The sequence below is a fragment of the Varanus komodoensis genome, unplaced genomic scaffold (genome assembly GCF_004798865.1).
Source record: "Varanus komodoensis strain SLA01 unplaced genomic scaffold, ASM479886v1 scaffold3, whole genome shotgun sequence".
Classification (NCBI taxonomy): Eukaryota; Metazoa; Chordata; class Lepidosauria; order Squamata; family Varanidae; genus Varanus; species Varanus komodoensis.
The window spans coordinates 30,718,686-30,731,796 of record NW_025335761.1 but is presented as its reverse complement, the minus strand read 5'-3'; the positions used below and the strand labels follow the sequence as shown (position 1 = coordinate 30,731,796).

At 35.6% G+C, this 13,111-nt stretch overlaps 1 protein-coding gene across 2 annotated transcripts in view; it reads right to left on the bottom strand.

Annotated features, from left to right (window-relative positions):
- Positions 1-12,834, bottom strand: part of NPAS3 (neuronal PAS domain protein 3) — a 563,345-nt gene extending 550,511 nt beyond the window's left edge. For both annotated transcript variants that reach the window (XM_044436057.1, XM_044436058.1), the window contains exon 1: positions 12,774-12,834. In XM_044436057.1, the coding sequence (XP_044291992.1) occupies positions 12,774-12,781 (8 nt within the window). In that variant the 5' untranslated portion in view covers positions 12,782-12,834. The remainder of the gene's footprint in view (positions 1-12,773) is intronic.
- Positions 12,835-13,111: the final 277 nt, after the last annotated feature.

Sequence of the window (13,111 nt, the reverse complement as noted above, 5' to 3'; positions counted from 1 at the left end):
AAGATTTAAATGATGTAATAACTACATTGTTAGCTGATGCTCTTGGCATTCAAAAGGAAGAGATGGATAAAGAAATTGATTTGATCTGTAGAGTTAATTCAAGCTACGTGAGGAGACATAAACTCCTAAGAGAAGTCCACATAAAATTCCTAAAATGGTCTACCAGAGATCAGATTCTCAAAACTCTTCACAATCAACCAGTTCTGATTGATAATAATCAAATAGTGGCTTTGAAACAAATACCTTGGAGAATTAGACAAGGATGGAAGAAATATCAATTCCTCACCTCAAAGCTAAGTGCAAAAGGAATCATATTTAGATGACTGACACCAGAAGATACAGATTGGACTCAATTTCTAAGGCTCAAGAATCTTATGAAAATTTTAGAAGTCTACTAGAACAGGAGAACCAGACTGAAGGAAGTGAGAAAAACAAAAATGGAGAGGCAGCTGCTGTAATAACCCACCTTACAGACTAAGAAGAAACAGTGCCCTCAACACAACTGGGAGATGAACAACCATTAGAACAAAGAGAAAAGAGAAAGGTCAGGGGTGTGAAACCTAAAAACAAATAGACATATATATGATATACATATAAATATGGATCCCAAAATGCAAGGAAAGATTCAGTTATTCTCTGTAAACATAAATGGACTAAACTCTCCCCTCAAGCGAAGGAGAATTTTTTCACAACTTGAAAAGCTGAAACTAGATGTAATCTGCTTACAAGAAACCCACATCAAAAAACAACACCAAAAATTTCTGGAACGTATAAAATTGGGTAAGGTATTTATACCTTCAGCACATCAAAAGAAAAGAGGTTTGGCTTTATATATTAAAGATGACTTGGATCCCAAACATATTTTCTCAGATGAAGATGGTCAGATTTTAATGGTTGAAGTGATGATAAAACAAAAGAAGACGTTAGTGGTGGCAATCTATGCACCCATTAACCAACAGGAAACTTTTTATCAAAAACTACATACGTTATTGTGGACATCACAATATTTGATATTGTGGATAAGCTGGATATCAAACCCTATGTTTAATGGGAGATTTTAATGCAATAGTAGACAAAAAACTGGACTACAAGAGCAATAATAAAGGGGAAGGAGGAGGAAGGAGAATACTTCCAAAATCATTCTTCAGTGTACTAAAGGAATTTAGACTAATAGATGCATGGAGACATAAAAACATAACAACAGTGAAATATACTTTTTATTCAAATAGACATAGGTTGTGGTCTAGAATTGATATGATTTTGGTGACACTAGGTCTGATTCCAGATTTGTTAGAAGTTTAAATAGATACAAATGTCTGGGCCGACCAGAATCCTCTAACCATGACTTTGAAAGGAATGCCCAAACTGTCCAGGTGGAGATTTAATAAACATCTCCTGAAAGACAAAGGCTTCAAAGAAGAAATAACAAGGGAATTAAGCTTTTTTCCCCCAAGAAAATAAAATAGAAGAAACATCCCTACAAAATGTTTGGGATACTGCTAAAGCTTATGTTAGGGGTCTGATCATAAGATATACAGTGAAGCTGAACAAAAAGAGAAAACAAGAAAAAGATAAATTAACAGATAATTTGGCGGAACTAGAATTGAAATTACAGAGAGATCTGTTTAAAAAAGATCTTAAGATTCAGATGAACCTTGTAAAACATAAACTGAACCTTCTAGAAACAAATGAATTAACTAACCAAATTAAAATGGCTGAACAGAACTTTTTTGAAAATGCTAATAAACTGGGAAGATGGCTAACCTACAAGTTAAAGAGAAAAAAAAATTAATTCTTAAGTTGAAAGATGATGAAAGACATCTACATGTACAAAATGTAACAATAAAGAAAACAGCGGAAAGGTTCTTCACAGAATTATACCAAGCTAAAGAGGTACCAGCTAAGATTCAAGAATATATACGAAAGGAAAACCTACCAAAATTTCCAGAGAACTTTAAAAAAATGTTAAATGAAGAAATAACGATAAAGATAAGCAAAGTGATTAGAAGACAGAAAAATGATAAAACTTCCGGTCCTGATGGATTCTGGCAGAATACTATAAATGTTTTGAAGAAATTTTAAATAATTCATTGAAGGATATATGTAATGCAGTTCTATTTGAAGCTAAAATTCCAAATACATGGATGGAGGCGAATATTACTTTGATACCAGAAGAAGACACGAATTGTACACAAATTCAAAATTATAGAACAATATCACTTTTAAATGTGGATTATAAAATTTTTGCTTCAGTAATGGCAGAAAGATTGAAAAGAAATTTAATAGAGTTTATACATACAGATCAAAATGGCTTTTTGCCTAAGAGGCAAATTAGAGATAATCTGAGGACCGTATTGGACATTTTAGAGTGCTATGAAGTTCACTCTGAAAAACAAATGGCATTACTGTTTTTAGATACACAAAAAGCATCTGGCAAAATTAATTGGCAGTTTATGAAAGGACAATTAAAACAAAGGGATTTTGGTGAAAAATTAATGAACACAATAACATCTATCTATCTATCAAAAACAGACTGCCAGAATAATAATTAATGGACAACCTACAGAGACTATAAATATCCAAAAAGGCACAAGACAAGGATGTCCTTTGTCACTATTGTTATCCATATTAATTTTAGAGGTTCTTAATAGAAATGTTAGGGAAGATATGGAAATTATAGGAACTAGAATTAAAGATGAAACGTATAAGTTCCAAGCATTTGCAGATGAGTTAGTTTTCATTTTAGAAGAACCCATGGTAACAGCACCTAAATTGTTGAAAAAATAGAAGACTATGGAGAAGTTCCTGGGATGAAAATAAATAGAGAAAAGACTAAATTATTAGTAAAAAATTGTATGTTGAATCAAAGAACAGCCTTGATGGAACAGCTAGATCTTCAAATAGTGAAAATGGTTAAATATCTGGGAATTGACTTAAAAGCTAGATGTGCTACACTGAAACAAGACAATTACATTAAATTGTTTAAAGAGATCAGGGCAGACTTGGAAAAATGGTCTAATTTACAAGTATCATTTTTGGAAAGAATAGCTATAGTTAAAATGAATATTTTGTTTTTATTTCAAACAATTCCCATACAAATTGAGAAAAAGTTTCTTGATGATTTAAATACACAAATTTCAAGATTTATATGGCAAAAGGAGAAACCAAGAATTTAAATATAAATGCTCCAGGAGGCCAAAAGGAGTGGGGGTTTTGGCCTCCCAGATTGGCTGTTGTATGTGTTCTAGTGTGGCTAAAAGAATGGATAACATTAAGGAACAAAATGATTTTATATCTTGAAGGTCAAGACTTTCAAATGGGCTGGCATGCTTTTATGTGGTATGAAAAGTGTAAAACTCATGGGCATTTTCAAAACCACTACATTAGGAAGGCATTGATTTCGGTATGGGAAAATTTAAAGATAAAAATTTATAATAAGATACCGAGATGGCTTTCTCCTATGGAAGCTTTGGTATACCGAAATGCTTTAAATTTCAGTAAGATTGTGACTTATAGTGACATCTTGGACAATGAAGGAAAATTGAAACCAAATCAAGACCAGGGCATTGATCTTTCTTGGTGGCATCAAAAGCAGATAAAATTGAGACATGTTAGAGATTTTAAAATGTACGGTTTCTGTAAGGAACAAAATACTTTTGATCAATTAATTTAAAATCAGATGAAAAATGATTAAAAGATTGTATAATTTTCATTTAGAAATGAAAATGGAAGATGAACAAGTTAAAGAAACAATGATAACATGGGCACAAAACTTTGGGTATAACATTGAATTGCAGAAGTGGCAAAAGTTGTGGGAAAGAAATGTTAAAATAACTTTGGCAACTTCCTATAAAGAAAACTTGTATAAAATGTTTTATAGATGGTATCTATCACCCAACAGATTAGCTAAAATGTTTCCGAATAGGTCAAATAAGTGTTGGAAATGTAAACAGAAACCAGGTACCTTTTATCACATGTGGTGGACCTGTGATAAAGCAAAAAAATATTGGGTTAAAATACATAGATGGCTTGGGGAAATGTTACAAAGATCTGTAATGTTTAAGCCAGAAATATTTTTGTTAGGCATTCTTCCTGATGATCTTGATAAACAAAGTATATATTTGACTTTGCATGTAGTAACAGCGGCAAGGATCGCATATGCACAATGTCATTATATGTTTTTCAGCGCCAGGTTAAGACCTTTTTATTTAATCAATACTTTAACAAGTTTTAATATGGAATTTTATTACCATATTTTAATTGCAGCCAGAGTGGGTCATTAATTTATTTATGTTATACTTTTATGTATATGTATTTTATTTGTGTAAGCCATCCTGAGGCTCTCGCAAAGGACGGCATACAACTATATTAAATAAATAAAATAAATAAAAATAAAAATGTTGGGAGAAATGAAGAGCTACCAGCTTGAACAAGATATTGGCCTGTGCAGAAATGGATAGACTGATTTTGTCTCTTAAGGAAAAAGAAGATACAGTTTACTACCAAACATGGGACTTTTTCTATCAATGGCTACAAAATCAGAACTCTAATATGGGCTAAAATACATAGCATTTGTAGAAAGAAATAAGACTTTGTACACAGTATGTTTGAAGTCCTCAGAATAATTATTTGTTTAGTGAGTAGAAAACAATAAAACTTTAGAACTCAAGAAAGAGAACCAGGGCGTCCAAAGCAATGTCATAAAGAAAGAGGAAGTGAAAGGGGAGAGAGGAAGGGCCTCCAAAGCATGCCTTCCTGCCTTGCTTATCAGGAGAGGGAAATCTCTCACATTTCCTTACTGCAAAGAAAAGGCACTGGCAAGTTCGGGGCTAGATATATTCATGATTTTTCCACTTTCACAGGGGTTCTGCACCCATGTGAGGGGCCAACTATACATATCTGACTTACGTACAAATTTGACTTAAAGATGATTTTCCATTTTCTCAGGAACAGATCTCATTTGTAACCCAAGAACTAACTGTACTTTGTCTGATACTTTACCTACAGTCCTAGCCTTGGTGGAGAACCACTTCAAATTTCAGTGACTCTTCTTCCAAAAATGAAAACATACCAGGAACAGAAAACATTTTTAGATCGCACTAGGACACAGCAACAGTATAAAAACTATAAAAACAATCAAGAGCACAGACCTAGGCAGAGAAAGTTAAAAATATTTCTTAATCAGTCTGGTAATAATTCATATCAAATAGCTAGAATTTATCAAGAGCAACTAATAGTATTAAAGAACTTCTTCACCTGTTCCGACAAAGCATCTGATGCTGTGTACCTGATGTGTTGGTTAAGAGTATTGGACTGGGACTCTGAAATCTGGATTCTAATTTCCAGAAGCTCACAGGGGATACTTCACATGGTGATTGTCAGGATAAAATGGAGGAGAACCTTGTAAGCTGCCTTAAGTTCTTTGCAATAGGAAGAGGAAGGGGATATAAATGCTATAATAATAGATAATATGCTCAGAATCTCATTTAAGGTTTCTAAATGACCCAGAACCTCTTGATGTTTCATATGTAATATAGTTGAGCAGTATGAGATGGACAAAGTTGCATACCAAATTAAGAATACGCCAATTCAGACAAATACAAGTTTTCGTTGTAGTAGCTAGAAGGAACAATATTTTTTTCCTCCTTGTATTTTACACCAAAACCTGGTTAACCACTAATCAGAAAGTTGAGAAGAAAATTATCATGTATGATGGGCAGAAGAAATATATGACCCCTCAGCACATTTCCAACAGTAAAACAATGGTTTAACCATGGCATCTGAACTTGGCCTACATGCACGTATGCATCCTTCCTAATACATTCATTAACAATCTGAAAAAACTTTCTCAGAAATATGTTATGTGTCCTAACTGTTCTGTCTATCATATACTGGGCCTGTCAACTGATTAAAATGATTAACCATTTGCCTTAAACTAAATGAATTGATTAAATGTAATTAAATGAGTAAATCACTTAAACATCTACACAGAATCTATGTGACTCTTTTAGAACTTTACAAATAGTTTTCTGTTATAGATTTTAATTTTTAGCTAAAAAAGAATGGCATATTTTGCTGATTAAATTATCTTTTATTCTTATTAGAAAGGTACTTTTGTTATTTTCTCTTTGATCCCCACCAGAAACACAGTAGACTGATAAAATAAACAAGTGTCAAAATAACTTACAATCCCATTGATTAAAGTTCAATTTAATTAATTTCAAATTAATCAAATAAAAGTTTGATTCATTTGATTCAATTAATCAAATGACGGTTTAGTTGGTTAATCTACCAATTAAAGATGGCAATCCTATCAAGTATTTTAATCCATAACATAATCAAGGGATACAAACATGTGATAAACATATTGATTTAAATGTTCAGCATTACTACCAAGTTGTAAATAAGATTTAAATATTTTAATCTGGACTGAGATCAGGAGCAGATTGGTTATACAAGCTATAAGAAAAATATCTCTGTATGTTAGGGGATTACTGCAGCAGCATACAAAAGGAAAATGCTCAAAGCTTGCCACACTGAGTTTCTCAATAAAGTGTGAAACGAGTGCTACTACCTGAGGAATTGTGAGCTTCATATAACCTTTTTGATGAAAACAGTTATCCCAAGGCAACACAAATATGATGTTGAGAGGGATATACTTATGGCTAAAATGCTGCTCTTGGAAAATTTTACTAGAAGCAAGGAAGTTTCACATGACACAAGAATCCAAGGTGAAATCTTTCCATTGTGTGGCTGTTCAGGAATTCCTCTGTGGTAGAATTAGTTTTCTGAAAACATAGAAAGAATCAATCGTTCTCTTCTAAGTTGACAGCACTGTACCACAACTTCAGTTCTGCAGATCCAGGATAGCATTTTTATAGTATGGAAATACCATAGAGTTCTCTGATAAGACTGTCTACGGAAGTGGCTGCTTCTAGCCTTTGATCCCTATTGTTCTTAGCCCCCTAGAAACAGATGAGTCATTGCTCACTTTATTCCCATTAGCTGAGTCATGTGTCTGTCTCCCTGTTGATTTTACTTCATAGGGGAAGTATGTGAGGAATAAGCAATGGACATGTTCAGTGCTAGAAAGGGTTCCTTACAAAGTCATATGAGTATATTTCTTCCTCCCCTCCTTTATACCTCAGACTCTAACAGATCTGCTAGAGTGTCTCTCAATCTTGAAAAGCAGATTTGGAATGGGAAGAGGTGGCTGCAGGGGAGAGAGAAATCTTTTACCCAGTGGTATCTGTTCTACTGGCAGGTGTACACAGCCAGCATTTTCCCTTATATCAAATTGGTTAGCAGCAATTATCTTGTGAGGGTTTATTTTTGCTGCTCTGGTACTTTAAGAGCTTGATTCAATTGCTTCAGCCCTCTCTATTACTGTGATCATTCTTTATTTGTTTTTAAGTTACCACAAAAATATCAAATGATGGCGTCATAAAAACTTGACATTTCATGTAAAATAAATATCGAATACCTCAGGAAATAATGTAATCTACCTATTTCTGCCACTCATCATTCTCATTTTGTTTGCAGCAAAAGCATACACATGCAACTGCAAAATGTATTACTAGATACATATTCTGAACACAATCCAGAAAAGGATGACACTTGTCCTGGCAGAGTGCTCTACTGGTACAGATATTCCACCAGCAATGATTTGTCAATAGTGGTGGTAAACTATGTCAGCAAAGGGCATGGATCTGCCAAGTCCAAAGCCCTTTAACTCCCCCAACATATTCAGAGAATTGAGACTGATGCAGCAAATAGAACAGTCAGACTTGAGAGACTCCTTCCACATGCTGAACCCCAGCTGCAGTACAAGCAACAGGGCTAGCCAATATCTTCAGCCATAACATACTGCTATTGTTAATTTTTCTATTAAAATTAGGGTAATCACACTCTCAAAATTCAAAATCACTATTATTATGAGGTACCTTAATTCAGATGTCAGCAAGAATACCCACGAAGAACTCTTTATTCTGTCCTCTGCTAATCAAACAATTATTTTTAAGTTGTCAACTGGAAAACATGGTTGACTCCATATTACACCTGTTAGCATATAGAAGCCTTGCTTTTCTGCATTCAGAATAAAGCAAAAATGTTACTTTAGTAACACATGACTCTTAATAAACTGCTCTATCTTTTAAAAGTCGAAATGGTTTGGGGCCCACTTGTTTGACATACATCTTGGTATGAGCCTGCTAATAAGAAAGGCTTTTTCAAAGATAACCCTGCTTTCGGAGCCCCATATAGGAATGTCTTCTCACTGTGTTGTTCCACTACTCTGGAACCTTCTCCCTTTGAAGATGTGACTAGTCCCCACTCTCTCTACATTCAGGAAGGGGGTCAAGAAACATCTTTTTAACTTAGTTTTAACCTTGCTATTTTGTCTTTTAAGGACATGATCCTACCCAAAATCCCACAAATAAGCCCTTGAATTTGGAGACTTATGGGGCACTCAATGCAGAGTGGAAGGACAGAAAGGCAATCTTCACCACCCTATTCCTCTACTCCTTATTTTTCCATATTGGTTCATCTGACTAAGTAAGGCAAAGAGGCTAAAGTGGCTTCAGGATACGATATATTTTGGCCTCCAGAACTCCTTCCATCCCCACCCCCTTAACTGTTGCCTTTTCCAAACTTAGGGAGCTGGAAGTGCTTTTTTTTTTTTTTTTTTTTTTTTTTGTTAGGTACATGAAGGTGTGGGAGAGCAGGCAGAGTTCCAATTCTAGCCCCTTGTTCAGAATGCTGGATCCATCCTCAGAACTGTGATGCTATAACATGCTATGGCCCCTCAATCAATGTCTAGGAAGAGTATGGTCTCATTAGATTTAGCCTTTTGCTATGTATTTCTTTGATTTCAGATTATTTATTTTTGAAACCCATAAATAATTTAAAAATGTTGCAAATGGAGTCAAAGATAGCCCATGCATCTTATATTGCCAAGTGTGTGGTAACTGCAAGGACAATGTAGTAGGGTAGGATATCTATATTATATCCAAGTCAAATAGCATACTGAATTATTAACACTGATCATAAAAAGTAAACATCCCTGTATTGCTCCATAAGGAAAGCAAATCAGAGGACTCAGACTCAGATACTTCAGTACTAGTGCAACACAATGTTCTCTGAACAAAACAAACACCTGTTTACCAAGAATATGGCATTTATTATAAAACCATTTGTAATCAACTGCAAACACTTGCATGAATCTGAGATGCAACAACTACTACTATTGGCATTTCTATATCATTCAATTAGCATAGCACCTTAAAGTGTACAATAATACATATTGTGTATTATGCAGTCTGCTTTTAAAATATCTGTACAGAGAAAGTACACATGCACATGCAAAGCCGAACAAAACAAAACAACAATGATGGTCCTGTTAGCAGCTACAGAAAAACACATTTGTAGATATTCAAATATCAGTTGTATCCACAGCTGGCAGTAATACATGCAATTACCTGATCTTCAAGTGCAACTGCTGATGGTTAACTATTTGGTCTTACAAGGCATATTTCATAAAAGTTGAAAATAATATCATGAACAATGACACAAAAATCACTATAACAACGGTAATGTTGTGAGCCGCTCCGAAGCTTCGTTGCGATGGGGGCGGCATAAAAATGTTTTAAATAAAATAAATAAATAAATAAATAAAACCAGGACTGCCATGAACTGGAGTTCCTCCTTCCCACATTCAAAAGCCACAGACCATTTTCCTTGGAAAATGACCAAAAAGCACAAAATACCCAGAATGAATCTCAGAGCATGCACAGAGCAGTTTGTTGAACCCAGTCTAGTAATCACGTTCAGGAATTCTCCGTATGAGTGTGCCTGGGCCCCATCCCTTTGCAAGGGGTCTTGCAAAATCAAGCACACCTCCTCTGTGAATGCTGACCCTCTAACTGGGCCACCCTCCTCTGCTGACACCACTTCATGAGGTCAAGAGCTGGGGCTGCCAGGTCTATGACTAAGAAACTCCTCTGCTTTGGGTCACCTTCCACCAGCTGTATATCTTGGTCATTCCCAGGGACTGGCTGGCCACCTGGAGAGTCCAGCCTTGAGATAAGCATCTCTGCTCATCTCATCTCAGAGTCTTGGCTTAACCCACATCCCCAGACTCCTCCCAGTTCTGTTTTATATTCTGATTCTGAATCTTCTGAAACCCACCCAGCAGTCCTTGAGAACAAGCATCCAAAGCAGCCTTCTTTCTTACTTCAAAGACCATTGGTGAAATGTATGAGCTTTGACCCATATTCAGTTAATCCAATTCATAGTTTTTCTGAGTTAGGAGTATATTCGGATAAACAATAAACATGAGCACCAACCCCTAGATGATCTAGAATAGTGGTTTTCAACCTTTTTACAGTTGGGGACTGACATAAATAGGAAAGTTATTTTGGGGACCATTGAGGCAGAAATAAAAGCATTATATACATAATATAGTATTTTGTATATTCATTTTTAAATACAGTACCAAAAAAATGAAAATTCTCTAAACTAACGAGAAGCTGAGCAGTAAAAATGCCATTAAAAGAATAATATGTTGAAATTAAATGTAATTGAATACAACTGAATTTTTAGAGCACAATATGTAATTCAAGTAAGGCTACTACAAAATCTGCTGTTGATTCTTTTCAAGAATACTTGATCAAAAATTTATAACAGCAAAATACAAAACTAATATAAATACAATACTATGCTCATAGCAAATACAAATTCAAATACAATATTAACAGCAGAGCAATTTAAAATGAAACCAAGTTACTTAATACAACAATATTCAAAATGCTAAATAATAAAATACAATGAACTCCCCCCTCAAACCCCCATACACACCAGCACAGACTGGCTGAGAAAACACTCTCAGCACAATCCCACCTCAGCGTTACCCTTCCCAGTAGAAAACACAGCAGTGAAAGGAAGAGGCTGGGTCTTTGGGGCCCCACCCAGAGGGAGGACCCCACACGGCACAGCTCCCAGCTGGCTCCTATTGAGCTGCCTCTCCCCTCCCCAGCCTGCTCGGCTGAGGAAGAGATGAGGAATCAGCAGCCAGACTACAGCTAGCCCTGCACCAGACCACAGGAGATTTCCTGTAGGTCCATGGGGGGGGGGGGCATCCCACTCGCCCCAGGTCAGCACGGGGGCTGGCTGGGCTCTACCACCTCCTCTTTGGTTGGCCTTGTGCTCATGGGGCATGTGCCAGTGCCTTTGGCGGGGGGGAAGGGAGGGGAGAGATGGCTTGGTGAGAGCCACACTGTATTTTGCTCTTTTGTTGGCTTTATTTTTTTGGGGTGGGGGGGTTGCTTGGTTTTGATTTCTGGTTGTTTTGAGAATTTCCCCTTCCCTTCCCTTCATATTGTGTTTAGAAACTAATATGCAGTATACTGTATTCTGTGTACGGTGTTGTTTGTTTCTGCCTCAGTGGTCCCTGAGGTGGTTTTCCTGTTTTTGCCAGTTCCCAGCTGAGAAAAGGTTGAAAAACACTGATCTAGAAGACAAGGGTTAGTATCCTATTACTAACAGAAATTATCTTGTGTTTGAGTAAGTGACAATGACATTTGCTGGTATGATGGGGTTCCCCAGAAAAAACTGAAACACTGGTAGATTTTACTGGAATGACACTAAAGATCACTATTCTAGATCAATATAATATACCTTATTATATAGGATCCTGCCCAGGAGCTGTGATAGAAGGCTGAAGGAAGGGCATATTTAACTTAGCAAATATGTTTGCTCTTGTGTTCCCTTTCACGTTTAAATGTATTTCAAAGGGGGGCATTATTAAATGAATTTAAGTGTCAAAAAGTATATTTAAATTAAACATAATGTAACAAAAACTCATTGCTTATAATTCAAGTATCCTACATTAAAATACTCAAAATATGCAATAAATAAAATGTATTAATTAATGCTTGTGTTTGCAAATGAAATGCCAGAAAATTGTGTGTGTGGGACAGTATGTGACAGAGAGTGAACAGAAGTGTTCACTATTTACATAAAGTGCACAGTTTACATAGGTTAAATTTGTTGCACAACAGCACCAATCCTGAAGCAGTTTTCTGATGCAGTCAAACAAGTGGCTGTTTAGCAGAAAATTAAATATACAATACTTTTAGAACCAGTTAAGAAGATACTGGAGAATGTGCAGAAGCAAATATGTTTACAGTGAGTTAAGCTGGCACCTTCTTGGGAAGATTAACAAACCATTTGTCAGTTTAAGGTATGCATGAAACTAATCACACAATAAACTATTCTCTCTCTAACCAAATTAAACTTAAGATTAAGAGTGATTTCTGCCAAATAAAAATGGGTGAACAATCAAATATTTGCACAGCATTCATACCCATGGGAATGTCAACAGTTCCTTAGATAGTCTCCCTTCCCATCAAAAGATCTATAAAGCAGCTTATATCTAAATTAAAATAACGTACATTTAAAATATACAGCATGTAATACAAACAAATAATTAAAAAATAAGATACAGTAAGATCATCAATTTATCAAACCAGTTCCCTAAAAGTACTTCAAAAAAAAAAAAAAAGACTATGTCTTACTAACAAAATTCTCAATAAAGAAATTAGGTGGAATCTCCCTCAGAATGTAATGCCACAACCCAGATGCCACTGTGCAGAAGCCTCCATCTCTTTAGTGCCCACCTCATAGGTTTAACACAATCCCTTGCCACAAGCTGAACGAGACCTTGAAAAAGCTGTTAAGATAAAAATTATCACAGAGATTTTTTCTACGTTACTTACAAGGACATTAAGCTAGACACAGGCAAAATACAACTTGAAAAATGTCAGGGGTCAAGCACAGGACATATAATCTTTGCTGAAGGTCTGCCACAGTAGGACTAAGTACCTGGAAGGTGGAGAAACAGACCATATTAGAAGTGAAAAGCCTTTTTATAATTCCAGAGGTAGCCAAGGGGTATGGATCCCTAGCTATCACAAGAGCCATACTCAGCTAGAGTTTACATTGCCATTGACATAGTATAAAGATTATTTATGCTTATTTCACTAATACCTTGTTGAACATTCTTTAAAAAGTGGAGCGGGGATGTTAAGCATAAAGAAGTCCTCTTGGCCCCAGT